Genomic DNA, 24142 nt, shown 5'->3' on the forward strand with positions numbered 1-24142 from the left:
TTTTCATTTAGCTAAAGTGATTTGGTTCCTGCTGATTATTTTTGCCCTTGGGCAGAACGCCTAGAGTTAGTTCTATTCAGGACCAAAGTTGAACTAGTCATGAGTACTTCTTCCCCTTCATGTATATCAACACTTTATGGATGAAAACATTTGCTTTGTGTAAGTGTGCTTTCAGAAAGCAATTATTGCTTCTAAATGAATCCTAACATCACTGTCTAGAAAGGTGACACAGCCTAGTGAATCTAATTGCATGTTTTATCTCTTTCAGAACTCTTCCTCCAGCTGGAAGTAAGTACCCAAGGATCTTCTGGGTTTGCACACTCTGAGGTGGGATCTTGCTCTTGAAACTGGTGGCATTTACTCCTAACACCAAATAAAAGTTGGGAATACCCCTACTGGAAGCCTTCCTCCCTATTCTGTTTTACTAAAGGGCATTTGGTGTCAGTTTAGAAATTCCATCTATTCATCTGTTTATTTGTTGTTTGGGCGGCCTCTGCTTATCACAGGGAATTAATGGATAGTCACCCCTTGCTGCTTTCTTGTTGACTTTTCCCATTATATGGCGTTTAGGAGTATGTCTGAATTTTAATGACCTAGTAATTTGGTATATTGGTCCTTGAATCAGTGTAGTTTCTGAATTGGCTCAACAAATTCAATTTTATGGTTGAAATTCTCTGGCTAGTAGGAAAGACAGAGATGAGTGCCTGAGTCTTGGATGATACACTATTCTGGGGGTTAGGATGGGAGTGTACTTTTGAGAGGGTCATAGTATATCAGAGCCACATTCTTGGAAACCAATTTAGTAATGAAATCAGTTCAAAGAATATAGACACTTAAGCATATAGCTTAAGGGATCACATTATCCACATCCAGAGCCCACCATTGGCCCACTTGTTCTTCATTTACTACAATGGTGTGATTTGAAAAGTAAATACTTATATAATTTTTATTTTAGCATAATTTTGATGTTTGAGTGCTTTTGGTGTTCAGGCCCCTACTAATTTATCTCCTGTACTTACTCTTTATCTTACCTCAAGTATTTGGGAAGGTAATGAATAAAAAATAATAGTAACCCATGCCATCTTGCCGCGATATCTTGTAATTAATTTTGTATATAGATACTTCATCTGGAATGTACTATTTTCCTTCCAAATTGTATCCTTAAAGGGGATTATTCCATTGAGAATCTGTTTGTGTCTCAGGTTGGGGTCTGGCTCTTTTGAAAAATATCTCCTCTGATACCTTCCTCATGGAAAGACTTGGCAAAAGAAAATTAATGTTTTATTTAAATATAAATATCATAAAATATAAGATCTGGACAAGAGAAAATACCCAAGTAGCAAGTAAGGTTTACGCATAAAATAAGCAAAAGCTGTCTGGTTCAATTTTATGCATCCTTTGGAAAACTCGCTCCCACACGCCCTATTACTGCAAGTGTATGTGAGAGTGAAACCATGTTTCTCATGTTTCTGGTAAAGGCATTTTTCTCTTAAATGTAGAGTCAGACTTATAGTTGATCCCTGGCTGCCAGGGCCATGGACCCCTAACCTGTATTTCTTTTTTGCTCAGACTGAACAAGTGGAAAGAAATTACATCAAAGAAAAGAAGGCAGCAGTGAAAGAATTTGAAGACAAGAAGGTTGAGCTGAAAGAGAACTTGATTGCTGAGCTAGAAGAAAAGAAGAAAATGATTGAGAACGAAAAGCTAACAATGGAACTGACTGGAGGTATGAAAGTCCCTGGGGGTGACAAGGTGGGGAGCCTGGAAGGGTATTCCAGATCCTTCTTCTTCCTTTTATCTTAGTTCATCACCACCATGTTGCTTTAACATTCAACTCTACTTTGTATTGGCTGTGTGACCTTAGTTAAACTGCTTAACTTCTCAGAGCAACCACTTCCACTAGGATTTAGTGAGCCTCATATGGGAACTCGGTAGGTCATAGGCAAGTTTAAGGGAGAAGCAATATGGGCTGACTTTTCTGTTGCCATATGTAGACTGATGAATCCTAAAAGGATAAAGAGCTGGAATTAGCTTGAATTAGCTATTTTGGAACTTGGCAAAATTTTCCTTCACAAATACTGCAAGGCAAGTGAGTGATGCATTTGCTGCTTGAATATGTAAGTGGCATGCCCTTTCCTGCATTCCTCCAAATATAGCTCTTATATTTCTGATGTTATAGGCCAACTTCTCCCTTCAGTTGACACCAGCTTCTGACTCCAGTTCTTGTTATTATACCATTGAAAATGTGGTTGTGTCTCAGGTGGGGGTCTGGTTTTTTTTAAAAAAATCGCTCCTCTTATAGCTTCCTAATGGAAAGACTTGGTAGAAGGAATGAGTTCCTCGTAGACCCCTAAAGAAACAGAAATGTATTTTGTGAGAAGATATGCTAAAATAGAATCTTCAGAAAGCACTCTCTTGTCCTTGTTGAAATGCTCTTTCAGATTGATGGAGCACACTGCTGTAATGTGTCCGGTGCCAGCCCGCCTGCTGTTTTGTGATCTGCACACCATTTTCTTTGACTGTGGCTGGGCTAGCATTGCTGCCTCATTGCTCTCTGCTAGAGTCACCAGATGTTCATGAGCCTTCATTAGGCTAGTGGGAAATATTGTCAGTTTATAGCTGCTCCCTTTCCATCTGCATGGAAAGATACCATCACCTTACCTGTGATTTGGCATCCTAATTATTGACAAGCAACTGACACTGTTTGGCCAGATAGTTTTACAGCCAGAATCTTAACTGGTACAGGAGGTATGCTTGGTGTCTTGGTTGAGCCTGATGGGATAGAAAAGACAAATAAATGCAGGGAAATAATTTGTAATGCAATAAAATAAATTCCAGAAATGTTTAAAGCTAGCCTTGGGGATTAAAGGTACTGATGTCCTTCCTTGAGTCATTTGGTACCCTTGGTATGGAAAGCACTGCCAAGGTAATGATAGACTATGGAAAGAAAAGGCACTGGAGCTAGAAGGATAATTAGCATTACCACAGATGGTACTGCTATGGTGTTGGATTAAAGGCTTGATTTCATTCCTCTAATTGAGTAACTGATTTCACCTTTGTGGATTGATGCCCAGTATTGCTGGTGCTTGGCTCTGCTCTGCAAAGATATTTCTTAAAATCTTTTCTGGTTCAATATGAAGATGTCTCTAAAAATAAAATTGAATAAGAAGCTGATGAGAAACTTGATCCACATACCCACGTTGTTGGTGACCTGCTTTGTTGATACATGACCTAAAGTATCGACAACCCTCCATAGAAATTAGCCAGATATACTCTTTACTGCCCAAATCTCTTGTGGAGCACTTATGAAGACAGGTCGTGAAGGTGGAAAGGTGGATTGTGTGTAGAGAACCCTGGATGAATTTTAGGTCGGTACTTCTCAAACTTTTGTCTATTATGAGTCACATGGGGTCTTGATAAAATGATGCAGACAGTGTTTCAGGGAGCCTGGTGAGAAGCCTGAGACCTTGAAATCTTAACCAGCTCCCAGGTAGTGCTGATTCTGTTCATCCTTGAACCATACTGAGTGGCGAGGTCATAGGTAGAATTACATGGGTGTGTGTTTTCCCTGATGTTCAAATCAAGGTTGTAAGTAGCCAAATAATTGATAAAAACTTAATGAGTTTTAAAATGTGGGGGCACTTTATCATTTTTAATTCTTTTTTTTCCCTTCCTCCTGTCTTTAGGTGCTTTCTTGTTCTCCTTGTTTTCCAGTAGCCCATCAATTCCCATCTCATTTTCTTTTGTAAATTCTTGCATCACCAGAGGCATCATCCAACCATCACATCCCTGTGGAAGCTACTCATGGCCACAGTGAAGCCTTGTGGGTTTCCTCTAAAAGACTGGATTCGTAGGTGGAGCCCGAGTAATTATAATACCAGAATAGAAGCCCTATTTCCTGAGTGCTTACATTGAGCCAGGTATTACATACAAACCTTAGCAGCCTCTGCAGACTGACAGGCCTGGAGGAGTCTTGGCCCAGTCACTGCCTCCGTTCTCTGGTACATTTTTCTCATTTGGCAAGGGGATGATAGAACTTACTATAGTAGTTTGGTTTGAAGATTAAATTAAATGATCTGTAAGAAGTGCTTAGGAGAAGAGTGGCTGGCACACAGAGTAGGCACTCACTGATTGGGATGTTGTAAACTCATTTAGTTCCTGCAACTCCCTTTGGTTTGCTTGTCCTTACCTCCCTATTACAGGTGGCAGAACATGCTCAGAGAAGGGAAACCATTTGCTCTGAGTTCCCCAGTGAGTTAGTGGTTAAGCCAGAATTAGACTGTGGCTCTAAGAGTTCACTGCATTATTCTGCCTCTCTTATGGTTTATATATAAATACTATGGCTACATGGTAAACTAAGTGGTTCACAGAAATTAGGCTAAAAGATAAGGTCTGTATACTCAAGGAGCTTTTGTTTTGATACTTGCAAAACTGGCACAGGTGACATGTCTTCTGTGATATAAGGTGCTGTTGAGATGAGCAACTCTTAAATGAAGAGACATAGTCGACAAGCTTGTTTTAATGGTTTTGAGGTATACATGATTGAACTGAAATAAGAGAAGTAAATTTGACACATAGGTAGCAGATGCCAATGACAGGGGACTGTTGTAGTCAAGGCCAGGAAAAGAGATCTGACATGGGTATCTGGGGAGGAAGGATGGAAGAGGTGATATGGATTTTGAATGGGTAGAGTTGTGCTCAAAATACTCTTTGCTGTTGACTTCGAATCCAGGCCATTTAATATGGTTGAAGGTACAGAAAAGAGGGTTCCATTCGTTCATTTTTTAAAAATACCATCCCTGTATTAGGGGCAACTTTGGCCTGATGGAGATTGGTCCATTCATTCCTACCTGAACTGGCCTCCAAAGACCTGACCTTGATTGTTATCTTGATTTCCCTCTCCCACCCATGTCTAACAGGTACCTCTTTCATTGTCTGCTTCCTTATAACAACACTAACCCTGCCATTCGCTCTCCCAATGACACCGAGAGTGTGCCTGTGTGTATCATGTGTAGTCCTCTGCTCCTTCCTGGTGAGTAGAGTACTAGGATTTACTCTATTAAAAATAATACGAGATGGTTTGGAGAGGAGTTGTATACTTAGTCCTGTAGCTTGTTTAGTGTTTTCTTGATCGAATACTCTCCCAAGTCTGGTTTCTTTGCTATTCAATTTGAATCTGTAATTAGATATCCTCACTGAAGCAAACCTGTAAAGAGTCCTTTGGATCTGAGAGGCTTTTAAATTTAAGCCAATAAGTCTTTGGGATTGGGACGCTGTGTCAGAGAGGAAGACTGATTCCCTGCTTAAACGTCTTCCTAGAGTTGCCACATCCCCAGATCTGGCTTTCAGCTTTGTTTCCAGAAGTTTGATTTTTGGCAGTGTCCTTTGAGGTGGTTGAGCAACTTGATGCTTGCAGGTGGTGAGGATATCCTGTGCTTCTATAAGAAATCCACCTGCCAGAATTGGAGGGAGGCAGGTTGAGTGGATAATCTTATCACGTAGGGGTGGGGCTTTGGTGATTGATATGTTGATCTCCTCCGACTGCTCTCTGTTCTTTTTCCTTTCTTCTCTCCTAATGGTGAGGGTGTGAGAAGGCATGCTGATGCATTTTGAGACCTTGGCCAGAGCGCCTTCATTCTTCTGCTGTAGTCTTTTAAAAAAACAAAAAACAACTTTTATTTGGAAATGCTTTAAAACTTACAAGACAGTTACAGAAATAATACAAGCTCCAAACATAGAACTCATCCTACTCTTTATTCCCAGATACGCACATCCACCAGTTTTAACATTTTGCCACATTTGCTTCATTCTATTTATCCATCTGTCCATTTATCCATCTTTTTAGCTGTCAGTCCATTTTCTGAACTCTTGAGTGTAGGTTATATACATCGTGCTCCTTGAACACTTAATACTGCCATGTACATTTTATAAAAACAATTACATTTATTTATGTATCCATCTTGAGTACAGTCAAGTTCAATAAATTTAACGTTGCTGTAAAGCCTACAGTTTATATTCCAGTTATTTTCATATGTCCCAATAATGTCCCTTGAGCATTTTCTTCTCCCTTGCTAGATCCCATCTAAGATCATGTATTGTGTTTGTCATTATCTCTTTAGTTGCTTTTTTTTAACTGTAGGTATTTATATATAACATACACTTTCCCATCTCACCCATTCCAAGCATACCATTCAGCAGGATTAATCACAATAACAGTACTGCCATGGCTAATAAAATGGTTTGGATTTTCATCATATCATAAGAAGAATTAGATTATATTTCTGATTTATGAATCTTATAATTATGATGTTTTGAGTTTAGTGGCCTTGTTTCGACTTGGTTATTCCCAGGTCCATCATGTGTTCATCCCAGTAGCTTCTTTCTGTGTGAACGTGGTTTCTGAAGCTGGCACTGCTCTTAGAGGTGCCCTTGTTCTTAGAGGTGCCCTCTCCCTTCATCTTGGCAGCCACAGGGCAGAGCCCACTTGGCCGTTTTAGACAGAATATTCCAGTATTGTCCACATGCTAGATGCTTTTTCTTGGTGCTCCTTTGGGTTGAATGAGCTCCCTTTACACTTTTCCGAATTAGAACTGAATGTTGCAAAACCTTGCGGTTGATACTGACTGCCTTTGAGTATTTAACTTCTACTTGAGCAGTTTATGCCTTGCTTTTTTTAGAAAGATCTTTTCATATTTTTTCCCTGGCTGTAAACATGGTAATAGAAACCAACTTTTGTTGAAGGTCTCTTTGCTAAGGGCTTTATGGGTATCCACTCATGTAATCCTCACAACAGCCTGTGAGGGGAGGTATTGTTGAGACTTCCATTTTAAAGGTGAGGGAACTTGAGGCCTAGAGCATTTCCATAGCATTCCTTGGGTCACACAGTAGCTGGGGGCCTTCATGCTTACCTTTCTGTGGGTCTAGCACAGCTCTTACCTACAGTGCTGTACCAAGAGCTAGGAAACAGCTGAAGAAAGGGGGCCTCTCCACCTGGGGTATAAGGTTTCTTTTGTGGAGAGAACTTCCCCTTTACCCCAAGGGTGGGGTGTGTTTGTCCTCCTTCCTTCTGCCCTCACTTCCAGGTACACCCTTACAAATAGGTATTAGCCCTATGGTTCTTACCATTTTACCGCTATTCATGGGGAAAAAAAATTCAGTGTTAGCCATTTCTCTTAAGAGCAGCCTGCAAAACTGTCTTTGGACTTTGGAAGGCACATTTATTATGTTTTTGAAGGTCCTGCACATCACTGTACCAGAAGGGCTACATTTGAATTCTATAACACTGTCCGGTCTGTTCTTCTGGTGGTATGAAGAATCACGATTAACTTTATCTCCTCGTCAGGACTGACCTCATCTGGTCATTCTGCAGAGAACTTTGTGAAGCCCCTGTGATGTTCCAGAGCTGTTGCTAGGTGCTGGGGTTGAATTCAAGAATCTTTGATTGGTGAAAATGTCCAATAGAGGGTGGCAACTGGCATGGTTGAGGTCTGTACAAATGCTTTGGTTATGTGGAAGGTGGAGTGACTCTGCATATGAATGCTATCTCAGAACGCAGAGATATGAGCTAACTCTCGAAGGATGTCGTGTAGGGGGAGTTGTCTGGGAAGTAAAGAGGAGGCAAGGCACAAAGGGCAGCCTGTGCAGCGACCTGGAAACATAACAAAGTATGGTGCTTTGGGGTCACAGCATAGCTAAAAGCTAGCAGAGAGGGTGACTGTCAGTGAAGAAGTGAGGGAGACCAGAAGTGAGGATTGACCTACTTTGCAAAGGGCCCTGGTCACCATTCTGAAGAATTTGGCTCTTATCGGGCAGGGAGTGGAAAGCCACTGGAATGTTTAGGGGGAGGAGTGATATGTAAAGTAACCTGATTTGTGTTTTAGGGAGATCGCTTTGAGGGTGGGGTGAGATGGATTGGCCAAGGTAGGGGTCTGAGAGGCCATCCAAGGTCATTTTAGTTGTTGAGTAAAAAGATGATGAGGTGACAGAGATGGGCAGTAGTTAGAAAGCAGATTGACATTGTCTTGTACATTTTATGTAGGGGTGAAGGAGATGGGTTATATATGATGGACTTTGTTCTACCTTGGAAGGATGAATAGATGTTGCGTCTCAGGCCAGGAGAATAGCACACTTGGGGAGTGAAGCAGAAAGTGAGTTCGTGTGGAGCATGTAGAGTATGTCATGAGGTATAGATTCCTGTCCAGAAGGGTGGGTGGAACTGGAATTGGTGGTCTGGGATTCACTGGGCTGCAGGCTGAGGACTGACTGGACCCCTGAGACCCCACTATATAAGGAGGAAACTAGTAAAAAGAACCCCAAGGAGGCAAATCAGTAGAGTTTCTTGTGGCAGGAGCCATGAAGGAGAGCTTTTAAGGGATGGGGAGTCAGCAGCAGAGTCAGACTGCAGAGGGAAGTCAAGAAGAATGAAAGAAGCCTTAATTATATCTTCCTGATAGTCAAGCAGCTCCAAAAGGTTATAAAAGAAAAATAAAAAGTCTGAGTTTGTAAACGAAGACCTAATATAAAAACATTGGCAGTGAGGCCATTGGCCTCTAAAAGATCCTTTTATACTAACAGCAATAGGTTCGCGTTTACTCATGCTTAGTGGGAAGAGCAGGAATTAGTAACTAAGTTGACCCTAAGGTTCTTTCTAATCCCAGGAGCCTACAACTCCATGGCCTCTGAGTTTGAGAGAAGAGGAAGAAAATCCCCTAGCTTTTGAGGGTGCTGGAGAGAGAACTGTGGTGGTTCTAGCGTCACACTGGCAGGCTACATTCTCTCGGGGGGATGTGTGCCTACCTCTGTTGGTCTGAATCTTCTAAGCACAGACTCTTTCAAGTCTGATATGAGCACCTGGCTTGGGCTGTCTGGGACCAATGTCCCTGATAACCCAGTTCTGATTGGGTGGCTGTGGTACAGATATTCTTAAGACTGGGCATTTACACTAATCAAGTGGGAGTTGGATAGATTGACCCATTCCATTCTTGCCACAGATTCTATGGAAGTGAAACCCATCATGACCAGAAAGTTGCGGAGGAGGCCAAATGATCCTGTCCCCATCCCAGACAAGAGGAGAAAACCTGCTCCAGATATCCATGTGCATTATGCTTTCATCACCTTTTTTTTCTTAAACCTATTTAATCCATTGTTTTTCCATTTGGTAGGATGTACATGGCCTTTGTCCTACAGAAAATATTAATACTTGATTGGAAAGAGTGTATAAATGATTTATTCCATGAGATAGGTGTTGGCCATTTTATTATTGGAGACCTCAATTGCAGCTGCTTTTAGTGGGAGGGATTTTATGGAAAATAGTTATTTGGAAAGATATTTTGTTTTGAAATTCAACCTTGTTTTAACTCTCCAAGATTCAGGGGCAACTTCAGACTTCATGTGCCTAGATTCTTTCACCTGTGAAATGAAGACAGTAATCTCTACCTTCATGTACCCCCATGGTCTGTATCCCCACAATGGTTGATTGCTAGCTGTTTATAAATTACAGCAAATGAGATTTTAGTCAGACAAAATACTAATAAAAATGGGGAAGTGTTTCTGTCCCTCTTAAGGAGGTAATAAATAGCTGCTTTCCCAGAATGGTTCAGTTACTAGTCTGCCACCAAGCAAGAGCATGATTTCAAGTCTTTCACCTTCACACCTGAGGATTCTAACTTGCTCGGAAAGATTAGCCGCATGTGTGTGTGAAAGTCTTCAGAGCCTTCGGTACAAAAGCTCTTGATAAATTCAGGAGATGAAATTCATATGCTCTTTCTATTATAGTTACCTAATGAATTTCGTTCTACTTTCTCATCATAGAAATCTGTAAGATGGAGAATGTGAATTCATTCTTGGGCACCACAACATTTAGTAGAAGAATCAGACTTCCAAGAAGCAAATTATTGTTATAAAAGCATCATTTATTGAAAAGTTAAACTCTTTTTAGTTTTTAATGAAAAAGAAAAAAGCATTACTTAGCATAATCAGACTTTCTAAATTCTAGAATATGGTTTTGTCAATTTGGAAACTCTATTTTAGACACATTCCTTTAACTCTCAACACCCCAGCTAAACTATTTGTTAACAGATGAACAGATTATGGAGGATCTGAGAACGTTAAATAAGGTACAGTTTGATTTATTTGAAACCTTGGCCTTGGCATGGTTTTCTGCTTCACTGTTCACATGTCACTTGTTAACTCATGAAACTTCTGACACCTTAAGTTGCATTTGAAATGACTTTCTCTAAGATTTTTTTTGTTGTTCTTCCTACAGCTTAAGTCACCCAAGAGACCAGGTAAGTGCATGATGTTTTTGCCATTTGTGCAGTTTTTTTTTCATGTTGTTGGAAAAGCATGCAACACTTGTTAGGGCATTGTTGCAATCCTTGAAAAGAAAATGTTTGTCATTTGTCTAAGAAGAGTCATCATGAAAACTGAAGGGACCTTAAGTGCACCCCACCTCTGGGATTTTTTCTTTTTTCAAATCCTGCTATGTTAAAGTTATTTTTGTCTTTTCCTTAGGATTTACTGTGAGAGAGACATTTGATTGATTGGCTGGTGATGGTTTCCTTCTGTGTAGATATCAGGCATAAGATTTAAGAACGCAGCCATTTTTGAATAGGAAACTAGGTGGGTTTTTCCATTATGACTCGCTTTCTGGAGTAAGTTCTGGGTATTACTGCTCCCATGGCTCTTTGCGGCCTGGCTCTGGGAAGGGACTATGTAGGCTGCTCTGAGTCAAGGTTCTGGAAAGAGGTGGGCTCGCTGTTCACTCAGTTTTTTCCCAGGCAGCACTTGAGAGTCAATGAATGCCAGGTTGCAAAATAGAATTCTGGCTTGGTAATGCCTTTTTTTTTCTTAAGGCACTTTGATTACTCACACATCCCTCTACTCACAAAGTCATGTGAAAGGAAAACAGTACTCTTCTCTCCCTAGATAATTTCCTCCTCTGGGCCACTGTGGTCCGAGGAACTGTCCTGACTTACGGAGACAGGTGGGAAAGGGGCTATGTGAGTAAGCTGGCTGTGAATTTAGATCACTTGAATCCACCAAAGTTGCTAGCACCATATTACTTTGACTCTGTACACGCCAAATAGCCTGCTCTACTCAGTAAAAAACTATTCCTCAGAATTTCTTTTTTTTACAAAATTTTTAAAAAGATATACACATATCAGAAGCCCTTGAAAGAGATACACATATCAAAAGCCCTTTGGGGTTTCTGCTGGTGACCAGAATTTTAGTCCCACTGTAAGTGACCTTGTATAAGTCTCTTAACCTTTCTGAGCCTCAGGTGTCTCCTCTGTTCGGTGAAATCAACCCGTGCCTGGTCTGCTGCACAGGGTTGTTCTGAGAATCAGGTTAGATATCCAAGAAAGAATTTTGTTGAACTTTCATTTGTTACAACTGCAGGGGTTTGTGCTGATGATCTTGAGTATGAAGAGCATTTCACTTAAAGTTTGCTAGCTGGTGGACTCGCACATGTTTGTTATATGTTTAGTTATTTAAATATCTCCTTGGTTTCTCCAGCATCCCCATCCTCTCCTGAGCACTTGCCTGCCACACCTGCAGAGTCTCCAGCTCAGAGGTTTGAAGCTCGCATAGAAGATGGCAAATTGTACTATGATAAAAGATGGTATGTTATGGAAAAACACAGTTTTCCTGTAAGAGTCTCAAAAGAGCCATTTGGAAAGAGGTTTGCGGAATCTATAGTTGTTATTTCATAGCATAACTCCTGCTTAATTTACATTATACTTAAGTGGAACGTTTAAAAATGTATCCGGAATCATTGGATCTTGATCACTAAGATCTCTGAAGCCAGCGTTCCCCCAAAATGTGCCCTGCTAATGGTGGTCTGGGAAGAATAATGGCTTCCTTCTCTCTCCGTGCTGCTGTCACCATATTAGAATTGGTGAGCTCATGTTTCTTGTGGTGCCCCCGTGGACTGGGACCCAGAGTATATTTTCCCCTCTGTCTCCTCTTAACTTTGCCCCTGTGCTAAAGTTAATAGGTGTTCAATGGAAAAAAGGATTTCATGGTCAAATGAGTTTAGGGGGTACTAATGCTATTTAAAACAATGGTTATCTTTATTGTAAGACTGGTTCCTGTGATATGCTTATATGCAATGTGAATTTCTGAGATCTTGTTAAGTTTTTTTATTTGACCGTGGTACCCATTTTGCATGCATCATCCAACTGCAAGACTCTCCTAGGAAACACTTAGGGGAACTGTGTCCTAAAATATCAACTAGTTTAGGTTGGAGACTGCTTGACGTCTTAAGACCAACAGTTTCATTGAAAAGGAAATGGCAAAACAATATGAAAAAGCCTTTAAAGCTCAAACATTTTTTTCATTCAAGAAACATTTGTTGCTTTTATGATATTAAGCATTATGTTAGTTGTTAAATTACCCCAGATCCTGCCCCCTTTTTACAACTCTTTTAATTCTGATGCCGTCTTTCTATTCTTTGTACATGTGCGAGCATGCTTGTATTCCGTGTAAATCACAGTGGACCCTTGATTGTGTTCTGCCTTTTCACTAGATTTTATTCAGAATGTTTTTCTGGGTTACTTCATGGTCTCTGTATAAAGGTTATGTTGTTCTTTGAGTTTTTGTATCTTTATTTAACCATAAGTTCAAAAATTATGGTGATGGTTATTTTGAATTGTTTGAGCTTTAAAAGAAAACAAACAAACAAACCAGCATTATCATCCTATACTTCTGCTTTGGCAGAAATGCTTAGATATCTAATCGTTACTGAAATAAATCAGTTCCACCTGTCAACTTGCACTGAATTAGTTACCTAGGAGGTGGTGAAGACTTGTTTTAAATTAGTGATTTCTGTCCTTCTGATTTGATTATTCTTTGGCATTTTTCAAAAAGGTCATTGAGCAGTGTATCATTACGTGGCTTATCAGAACATGTGACCACTAGGTGGCAGGACCGCACCGCTCATCACACCAAGAAGTAAAACAAGATGAAAAATGTTTCTAATAATGAAAACCAAATAACCTTTAAAGATCAAGCCCACACATAAGAACCGTCTTGGAAAATGATGAGATTTATCACTAAAGTTTTTACGGATTTATGAATCTTAAAGCCATGCGATATTTGAAATGATGTTCAGTTTCTAATTGTGTGGCTTCGGATCTTCCTCTTTCCAGCTTTAATTCTTAGACATTATGAGACAAGTCTTGAGGTTGAAAATGCAGTGAAATAAAATTCTTTTTTTTTTTTAAAGAGAGGATCCAAAGTGACTGGTGTTTGATAATGTATACAGAGTGGTCAGGTTTGATATGTTCAGAACTTCTAAACATCTTGAAGGAATTTCCAGTGTCTTAAATGGTAGCAGCAGTTTTTAGAAATAAATTCTCTGGAAGCATTTTACTTTTTCAGCGAACATAAAAGTTTCTTACTCTGTTGTTAAATATATTTTGAGAATACTGTTTTCTGTATTTTATGTGTTTTTCTTCTTTGGCCTTGGCAATCAGACCTCATAAAGCATCTGTTGAAAGGTGGGTTCCTCTCTTCCCTGGTGATAATTGGAAGGTGTTCATTGGCATCCCAGCTGACGCTTTCACCCACACAGAACGAACCACTCATGTTTCACCAGGCTCTTGATACTTTGCTGTAACATCCTTGTCATTTTGGAGGTTTTAGTCTTTCTTTCTTTTTCAGCAGTCATATCTGTTGCTGAAAGGTCAGCTGAACCACTTTATGCTCTTTGCAGTGGTTTGGAGTATTCTGGTGGAACAGTTTTCCTGGCAAAACATATTTCATTGAGCTCTAAATGACTTCAGCAAATTGATTGTGATTCAGGCTTCCCATCTTGGCATGAACACTTATCAAGCTGCATTTCCTTTTGAAAGCCTGTTTTCTTTGCCTTGGCTTTACACTGCCACTAAGGCATTTTATATCATGTTCTATGTTTTCCTCACCTTCAGATTTGGACTAATAGTCCCTCTTAGGAAATACTGTGAAAGTAGGTTTTGTTTTTAAATAACTAATATTATTGATAGTACTGGGGGACTTTTTTCACTCCTCACTTTAAATCAGAATGAATTAGAAATGAAGTCACCCACTCGCTTAAGTGGGTTTAATCCTCTGCTCTTAAGTAGACACGGAAGTTGAAGAACTGAAAGCAGAGATTATTTACAACTAGAATTTTGTACTTATCCTATAGCTGTTACATATAATTCATTTTGGGGGAAAGTAAAATGTTAATATCAGGATTTCCAGTAGGATACAAAATTAAATTAATTCAACCCCCTCCCTGCCCCACTTTGTGTTCCACCTTCAAAGAAATTGCTTTCTTCTAAAATAGTAGTGGTAATTCTAGTTCATTGAGTTTAATAGCAGAGGCAGAGCTTGATTGTCGGGATTCCCAGGTCAGAATTTCCATTAGTAATAAAGTAATAAAGTCAGTTCGACATTTGGGGCTTATTCTAAGAAGCTATTTAAAGTTGTTTTTTTTCTTTTTTCCCAGCAGAGCTGAGACGCAGATTGAAGAAAGTAGTTAATTGGCAAAAAAAGTTGATAAATGTATATTTTTACTAATTTCGCTCTATAAAGATTGCTTTTAAGTATTTTTTAAATGTCAAATATATTTCAAATTCTTTAAAATTTAAAGTCTTTAAAAATTGAAAAATAAGTTGGTCATATACTTTTTGGTTTTATCTGAAAACTTCCATATCGATACCTTTAATTTCTGAAGACTTAATTTTTTCAGAGAATTTGAGTAATTTCAGATTTGCTATCCAGGGACAGTGGTTTACCAAAACCATTGCATGGTAAATGAGAATCTCCTTATAGTCCCAGAGACTCTGGTTCAAGAGGGACGCAGGAATGAGTTGATGTGGAAGTTGGCTGCTTCAGAAAGCTTGCTGGCCACCTCTCCTCTGGAGCTGATGGGAGCAGTGGCATTGTTAAAACCAGTGCCTTCTAGCGATCCCAGAGCAGGCAGGTTTGGGAGATGGCCACGTGCTCTAGTCTCAGGGCGCTTCTTGGGTAACGGACCAGACTGCATCATTTACTCTTGGTGTTCAGTTTCTGGCCAGTCAGATGTGATGGACTTTGGGTTCTAAGCACATTTGAAGGAAATTACAACACATCTCATGAGAATTACTTGAATAGCCTTCCAGAGTTAACTGTTGTCTCAGACAGACCTGTTTGACATGTGACATTTTTATTTTTATCCCATTTGTTATTTACTTTCCGATATTGTGGCTTTAAAAAAAATAGTTATTTACTTTTTTATATAGTTAATACTTATTTATTGTAGGAAAGGTTATGCAAAAAAGGAATTTTATAAAATTTTAATTTACATTTGATATATATTAATGCAATTTATATTTTAATATATACATTTACCCCATTTTCTGTGTGTATATATATAAATATATGATACACATATAATATATATATATTTTATTACAAACTCAAGAATATAATAGACATAGGCTGGTTTTTTTTTCACTTAGTATATTGAGCATGTTTCTACACAATTAATATACTTTTTTGCCATGTGCGTGGCTTTTCTTTATTAAAGTATTGAGAAAGTAGTATCAGACTGACTAGAGGCTAGTTACATTTTCTTTTGTTTTTTATCTCTTTAATAACTCACAGTCCCCATAGAATAACTGTGAATGCTTTTCTCCCTCTCTACTTTTATTCTAACTGTTATTCAAGATATTACTCTTTACATAGGATAGTTGGCTTGGACTTGGGAGGGAAACCGAGGGAAGTGGCAGAGTTACAGTTTTGCTGTGAGCTAATTCAGCCTCTCCTCATGCATTGTACAATTCAGACCTTGCAATATTACACGTTTAGCATAATGAAGGTCCCCTGACCTAGTTTACCAACTGCTCTTACGGCCAAAAGCAGCTTTAAAGCTTGGGTCTAAACCAATCTCACTATTTTAATTGCATTTATGATTCATTTTCTTTTAACAGTGTTTTCATGAAGAAAATTTGACTTGGAAATCTGAGTTTTCAGCTCCTAAGTAGCAGATTAAAGAGTGTTCAGAATCTAGATTGGAAAAAGATCATTGAAGGAGTGAAGTGCATTTTTAAGCTGTGATATCTTGGCAATAGGTTATTTCATTATACCTGCAAATCAGAGAGTCTCCCTTCTTCCCCCTAGAGAAATAAGAAGATGTAGTGATTTGCTAGGAGATGTGGGATTTACACGAGTTAGTGGGTCTGTTTAGTCAGAGCTTGCAGCCCAAATGAACCATAGGCTATGTTCTTGAATGGACTGGAGCTGGCTCAGACCAGGGCAGCCAGCAGCAGCTCAGCTGATGTTTCCAACTCTTGTAATCCAGCAGCTGTTCCTGTGTCCTGTGGCAGCTGTCTTTGTGCCATTTGGGCATTAGCCCTGGTTCCCTCACTTTCATCCCTGTCCTCATCCCTGAACTTCTGAAGTTGGAGGTGGCCCTGCACTACAGGGCCAAAAGAGTAGATGCAAGGGCTAAAAGGAGAGCAGCTGTCTTGTGTCCTGCATTCATTCAGAGAGGTTTTCCTGGCTGTCCAGGCCCAATTAGATACCTTTTGGCTATGTCATGACACTCTAAACTTTATCTAATTACAACTTGTCAGAGAGGAATTACTTAATGTTCTTCACGCCGCTGCATTTGATGCTCTGTGATGGCAGGGGCGTGTGGCCTTGTTCACCATCCATCTCTAGCATGCAGAGGTTCACACTAAGTGTTTAATGAATCTTTGTTGAGTAACTGTCCAAAAGTGACATCTGAATTTGGCCTTTCTTCCTGTTGATGACTTACTTGGACTAATGGAAAGTTAACCACATGATGGTTGTTTAAGTGCACGTGTTGATTTCCTCCACCTAGTCACCCTTCAGTGTTTTGGGGTGGGGCAGGAGGTAGGGATATAGTTTTTAATTAAAAATGAAGCCTTCTGAAATCCAGACTTATCCTCCAGTATAAGTGAAGACCTCTTTATTATATTTTTTTTGCTAGTGGTAGTGGGTTTTCTTTTCACTTGTGCCTTGTTTTCACAGGTACCACAAGAGCCAAGCCATCTATCTGGAGTCAAAGGACAACCAGAAACTCAGCTGTGTGATCAGCTCAGTTGGAGCCAATGAGGTAGGGACCACACTCCCTTACCCTCTAGGAAAGCAAAATTTGCTTTGCAAAGTATTTACATCAGGACAAACTTGAAATGAGAAAGTACCACCAAGAAAGCCCAATGGGTTGTATGTGGGTTAGAGTCTAAAGTCTGCACTTTCAGGCAGAACAGAATGGTCAAACTCACCCGTGAAAATCCCTTACTTTACTTGTCTACAAATATATTTATTAGTGTTTTCCTTGTGGTATTTGTCAACTTCCTGTACAGGAATTGATTTGGTAGCTACAGAGCTAGATTACAGAAGAAAATAAAAGGCAAGTCTCTGTGCTGTGTATTCACATCCTGCTTCTTTGTAAGGTAGCCATCTACTGAGAATGAAGCTGGCCTGTGGAGCATATACCACCTTTGTTTTGTTATTTATCTTGAACTTTCATTTGTACTAATTGATTTGTTTCTTACTGTGGGGATTTAATTTTTTTTTTTTTTTTGCATGGGCAGGCACTGGAAATTGAGCCTGGGTCTCCAGCATGGCAGGTGAAAACTCTGCCTGCTGAGCCACCGTGGTCCGCCCTACTGCAGGGATTTAAATGAGACCTGTGAAGGCTCCTGACAAAGGGTCTGACACATAGTAAATGCTCACTAAGTGGGTGCTGGCTTTGAATCTTAGTCTTGCTTGCTGTTGTTCCAATCTAGCATGTCCTTCTGTGTTTCTAAACTACAAACTACCAGGCTCTGTGCTTAGGTTTTTTCCTGTGAGTCACCCCCATAGGAGGGGGTTTGAGTCTTAAGTCAGCTCAGTGGCTTACCCTCGAAGCTAATGTAACTGCACTGGGATTTCTCTGACTGGCCCAAACTAGGAAGATGTCAGCAATGGGTGTCTTGTATTGTTAGTAGTTTTAAAAGTTAAACTTTATGAGTTGTATTGCTTGATCTTTTATCAGCCCATTAATGTCTACAAAGAAATTGATTTTTATGTTTCTACCCTCTGTAACTTATTTGTGCCAGTGCACAGTAAATCTAATGAAACTGGATTATGAAATAACTTAAGCCTCTTCTATTCTCTCAGCTTCCTCAATTGAAAATGCCCTCAAATGTGACTGGTTTGCAAAAGGATTGTTTACTCAGAAGTTAGAGAGAGCCTTCCAAATAAATGAATTTCCTTCTTCTCTGGGGCTCAGCGTCTATGTGAGTCACCTCCAGCCAAGTGAAAAACAGAACAGGAGCCTAAGAGAGACCTGTAATCTTCACCTAAGGGGTGTTATGATGTCACTCTGTGCATGGCCATGCTGGGTGCTATATAAAGCACTTGTGGCCTCCCATTACCTAAAGCCAACCCAGAATCAGCTCATTCTTTTCTCTTTTGACATTTCAAGATTTTTCAGGAAAATAGAACTGCAAGTTGGATTTTTTTTTCCCTCTTTGCTGAAGATTGTTACGTTTTGACATAATTGTGTCAGAAATGTCTGACAAAGGAAATGGTGACGCTGTGACATGTCTCATGAAGAAAGATGCTTCAGTGCATCAGAGGCATGCAAGTCTGGTAATGGGGAAACATTTCTCATTTCTTGAAAGTGTTCCAGGTCATTTTCAGATCAAATCCTAAGTGACGTTGGAGCCATTTGACCTTTGATTCTGGGCAAGGTTTGTGGGTTGGTCTGAAGGTGTTGGTAACAACCCGATTCAGCCTTTCTTGGGATCAGTTTTCAAGTTTAAAATAGTTCTGTCAGATTGAAGAAAAGCTTCACTTCATATGAGGTCTTCAGGTTTAAAAAATGTTTAAACCAATGCATTGACTTTAAGGTCTCTCTGTTGCTAAATAATCATATTGAAGAAGTTGAGATGAAACCGAGTGTAAGTTTTTTAGAACCTGAGAGTAAGTTTTTTAGAACCGCCAAATTGAGTGGAGGAGTAAGGAGATACGTTTGTAAAATTGTCTTATGGATGGCATTTGTCAGCCAGAGTTCATTCTCAATTCCAGGACCTTTGAAGATGTTATTAGTAAAAGTGTACCCAAACTGAAGGGGGTGGGCCTTAATCCAATATGGCTGGAGTCCATATAGCCAAGCAAATTAGACATAGAGAAAGAAGCCAGAGAGAGCAGCCGGAAACTGGAAGTCAGTGAAACCCAGAATAGAAAGGTGAAGACACCATCATGTGCATTGCCATGTGACGGAAAAGCCAAGGAACCCCAAAGATTGCTGGCCAGACAGAACATTCTCACCTCAGAAGTAAGCAAGCCTTTTAGCCTCTGAAACTATGAGCCAATAATTCCTGCTTTGTTAAGCCAACCCATTGTATGGTATTTGCTTTAGCAGCTGGCAAACTTATACAACCATGAGCCTTTATTTCCAGAAAAACAGAGTATTGAAAGGTTATAATATGAATTTCCCTTGAGGCAAGGAAAATATTTCCAAATTTGATTGGAAATTTATGTTCATGAATATATGTATTCTGAATGTTGATAACCCTATAATCAAACCAAATCAGAGAGTCCTTAAGATCAAGGCAAAAATAGAAACCCAAGATCGCTAGTGTTTAGTTTACATTTTCTTACTCAGGTAAAAGAGATGACACTGAAGGAAATGAGTGCAAGGGCTGCTGCCTGCTCTCTGCACTGAAGGGGTGTGGGGTACCTCTAGGATGGCCAAAGGTGTTGGAGAAACTTGCGAAGGCTTCACCAGTTGAAACAGATCATTTGAGACTGAGTTGCCGATTTTCTGCCCACACCTAATTCATGTACATTTTTTGATGCTCTGGAAAATTTGCTTTTCAGTATTTCATAGCCTCTCTCACCTTGTCTCTTTCCTTCTCTTCTGTGCAGATCTGGGTGAGGAAAACAAGTGACAGCACAAAGATGAGGATCTATTTGGGCCAGCTGCAGCGTGGGCTCTTTGTGATCCGCCGGCGGTCAGCGGCTTGACTATCTATTAGTGTTCTTCCCTTGGCCCTTTTTCTGGAGTGGTTTTTATTCTTGGTTTGTTTTGTTCTTAATGGAAAAAAAAATTAACTTACTCGGAATAGCTACTTGGCCTTGAAAAGGGAGATTACGGTTGTGGATTCTACAAGGCACTTTAGTGGCCGGACACTTCCGTCTTTGTGTCAGTCTTACCTGCCTGGACCTCTTCTAGACATCAGCCACCACAGGACTATTTTACATTTGAGGGTACTGGAGGTTGATGTACTTTCTTTTGTGTCTTTATTTTTTACATAGATTTGTCTTTAACTTTTTTTTTTCCTTTTGAGTTTGAAGGGACAGATAGCTCTTTTAGTAATTAGATCTTTCTACCATGAAGAGGAACAGGAAGGGATACACTCTCCAATTCATTTTCATGTCTTGAATCTGATTAGTAGATCACGTAGCTTTCCCTTGTCGAGCCCAATTCACTGTTTCCCCAGAAGCTTGGGGCAGAGGTCCTAGCAGAAGGAGATTAATTCTCCCGGCTCTCAGCCTCCGTAGAGAAATAAATGCCTTGTGTAACATCTGGCACATGCCATCCATTCTGCTGACTGAACAACAGAAAAATTTGCCTGGGGACTGTGCATTGAACTAAATAGAGTTGAGGGGAGAGGAAATTTCATATTCATAATGTGCCGAAGCTACCATATTTTAAATGTTATTTAATGGAAGTGGTTTATTTAAATACACTTATGCATTTGTTCTAGCTCAGGCTGGAACAAGAAGTGGTCTTTTCAGAAGTTTTAATTTGTATTTCTTTTCTCTCCCCTGTTTCCAAGTAGATGAAATAATACCTGCCACAGACTGTGGTTGTCTGGGTTACTTGTTGTAGACGGGGAGGTGAGATTAATAGTGCAATAATCCATGAGCTTCAGACTCTCACTCATGGTTCAGATTTCTGTCTTGCTGAATTGTACATTGGCCATTCTGAACCCATGGAACTTTCTGTCAGGCACTTGGCCCTCATAGTCCCCCAGGAGATCTGGCCCAGGTTGAAGAGGAGGAAAGCTGCTTTGCCTTAGCTGTCACTAAGCTTTCATGCTTTCCAGTGAATCTAGATGAAGTGGCCTTCCCTGCACTCCGTGTCTCATTCCTGTAATGGGAGTAATGATTCATTGGGTGATGGGATTTTCTACGTTCTAGTTGCTTTTGTGAGATGTTTAAAGAATTTGGGGTTAGAGTAGTTGCTCACTTCTCTGTGGGCAATTAGTAGGATTTACACGTCCTAGGACATCTTTGTAAGTAATTCCCTTGGTCTCAAGTGATTCTCCTTATATTCTCTCTTGATGTACATATACCAGGCTTATTTAGGGGACCGCGAGGACATATAATTCACCTCAAGTCCTGGCTTCAACAGAGACCAAACCTTACCCAGAGTAAAGACTTGTACATATATATTTTTATTTAATTTATAATCCTTTTTTTTTTCTGATGTTGGGAGTATATTTAGAAAATGGGATAAATGATGCTGTCTATCAAAAGTTGCCTGGGCATTGTTTCTTCTCTGCCCTTCAACCCCCATGGATGATGATGATGTTTACTACAGTGAACCAAGTGCAGGGTAAACCGGACTTTACTTTTTGTTTCTTGACACCTTCGCTGTAGGAGAGAACTTTGTGTGCTTGATTACTCACTGTGCAGTGTATCATATCCCATCATATAGGTGACTGTTGGATTTTAGCTAGTGACCTGTGATGGAAATTTATTTAGATGAAATATGAGGGTGGTTTAAAAATAATTTTTTTTATGGTCATCTTACTTGTCCTTGTTAACAGAATACCAAAGTGTGTTTTTATTGGAAAGGATTGTGTTGAGAACCACTGGGGTTTCCACATCTAAGCAGCAGCAAGTTGCCTTTTTTTCTTGCCTTGTCACCGCCTTTGTGCTTTTGTGAAGTAACTATTTATTTGAAGACCAGGGTGTGGGCACTTTTGCTGTCACTGTTCTTTAACTTGTAAGAGTGTTTGAGGACCTGCTGAGACATGGTCTACACCCCAGCACTACATCTCCTGCCCCTCAGTGTCCTCATAGTCATTAATCTCGATCCAGTGAAAACATGGAAGAATGTAAAGTAGACTTGAGACAGCAGCGTAAATTATATTCCCACTCCCAGAAATTTTAATTTTGTATTTAGTCCAGAGATGAAAAGTCAGCAGTTCAACCACTCTTCGAGGCCTCTTTGGTGACCAGTGGCAGAAGAAGCGCTGTTGGTGGTAGATGGAGACATTTATGTGATAGACGAAAGCTAATTAAAGGGAGGGAAACATTTTGAGATTACAGAGGATAAGAGGAAACTGACCTTTAGCTCAGGTGGCTATTCCTGTTTCAAAAGGTCTTTTTCTCTCACCTGACCCCAAAGACCACCAGATGAATTCCCAGATTCTAACCATTTCCTGAAATTGTACTTTGAAATGGTTGGTCCAGACAACTTTGGCCAAAAACCTGTCTGCGTGTTTTGTTAAGAGGAAGTTGCCTCTAGTACCATAATACAGTGTTTGCTATGGACATGGTCCAGTATTTATTTTCCCTCTGACTGGGTTTTGGGTGCCTCTCCCTCACATCCCCTCCCTGTCCCACCCCCGCACCCCCCACCCCCCTCTCCAAGCCAGTGTCCTTTTGAACAATTTCCAGGTAGATTTCTGTAGCCGTACCAAAGCCAGTATGTTTTCATTCATTTGGGTACCAGTATTTATGGAGTCTAAGTACCTACCTTAATTTTTTTTTTAAACTTATAACTCAGGCCAGTGTAAGATCACACAGGCTTATCTGCAAATCAAGCTACATGTATTATGTGTTCAGGGCTGGATGACTTTTCTTGAAAAAATACAGTGGGGGTTGATTGCAATTTTTACCTAATTCTGGGGGGAAAATCCTATTTTTTACAATATTTGTGTTTTGTTTTGTTTTCGGTTGATGTTCCTTTTTAGTCTTGAATTTGTACTAAATAATTTCCTCCTGATTTTGAAATTTGACTTTTATGTGGAAATTAGAAGTCTTGATACTTAATGTTACACCAATTTCCAGAGAGTTCAAACCACTTTAATACCAGAACATAGTTAAAAAAAAAAAAAAAAAAAAAGAATTTGCAGCCAATTTAAGTAGTCAGTGAACCTTTTATATAACATCATTAAATGGTAACATTCAATGTCCTGAGAAGCAAATGTAAAATATAAGCAGTGTAAGAAGTATAGGGTTTTTGTTTTGTTTTTTTTAATGACAATAAACTTTAAAATAAGATCCAGCATTGAGTCTTTGTTGTATCCATTGACTTGATAAATAATTGAACATTTATTTGAGGTTTTCCCCCAGGGTGTGTAGGGAAAGGAAGTTGGGGGAGACAAAGTGATATACTAGGCATTTGCTCCTCCAACTATTGATTTATCAGTGAAGAGTGAAATAGGGGATGCTGTCTGAAAAACTAGCACTCAGGTTTGTAAAGAGCAGTCCAGTGATGTTGGCGGTATGAACGCACTTAGTTCAGTGCACTGTCTCCTCCACTTGTTGGTGATGATAAAGGAATCTAATTAAAAATTGAGTAAATGAAATTGACCTCAGATGGGAAAAACCTTACAGCACAATTGAGGAGGTTATTCATTTGATACTCTAGGGCAGCGCTTTCCAATCTTAACAAAAAAAATAATAGTGTTAGTACAGTTCCTGGGAGTTATCGGGTGAATGGGGCTGCTTGCTGCCTAAGCTGACCAGTCTGGCCCACCCATTGAGAAGGGTGCTTTATACTGTAGATAATGGATAGGGACAGTAACTACTTAAAATTGTTTTTGTTTTTGCTTTTTTTAAATTAGAGCAGTTGTAGGTTTACAAAAAATATATATAAAGTACAGAATTCCCATCTGTCTTCTCCCTCACATTTTTCACTATTAACACTTTGCTGTAGTGTGGCACTTTTGCTATGACTGATAAAAAAAAGTATTAAAATTACGCTATTAACTATTATCCATTGTTTACATTCAGGTTCATTCACTCTTTGTATAGTTCTTTGGTGGTTTTTCAAAAATTTTTATTCTGGTAACATATATAACCTAGAATTTTCCATGTTAACCACTTTCAAATATACAATTCATTGGTGTTAATCACACTCCCAATGTTATGCTCC

The 24142-nt window shown here is 39.6% G+C and overlaps 1 protein-coding gene across 4 annotated transcripts in view; it reads left to right on the forward strand.

Moving 5' to 3' along the window:
* Positions 1-24142, forward strand: part of SUDS3 (SIN3A corepressor complex component SDS3) — a 235189-nt gene that overhangs the window by 8947 nt on the left and 202100 nt on the right. For 2 of the 4 annotated variants that reach the window (XR_013175608.1, XM_077159958.1), the window contains exons 5-11: positions 269-288; positions 1570-1726; positions 8991-9086; positions 10054-10115; positions 10265-10286; positions 11518-11623; positions 17005-17089. Coding sequence is in view for 3 of the 4 variants with exons in the window: in XM_077159958.1 (XP_077016073.1) it covers positions 269-288; positions 1570-1726; positions 8991-9086; positions 10054-10115; positions 10265-10286; positions 11518-11623; positions 17005-17089 (548 nt within the window). In the remaining variant the exon portion in view is untranslated. The other 2 variants (XM_077159957.1, XM_077159960.1) reach the window with 2 other exon arrangements.

This window comes from Tamandua tetradactyla, chromosome 5 (assembly GCF_023851605.1).
Source record: "Tamandua tetradactyla isolate mTamTet1 chromosome 5, mTamTet1.pri, whole genome shotgun sequence".
Lineage (NCBI taxonomy): Eukaryota > Metazoa > Chordata > Mammalia > Pilosa > Myrmecophagidae > Tamandua > Tamandua tetradactyla.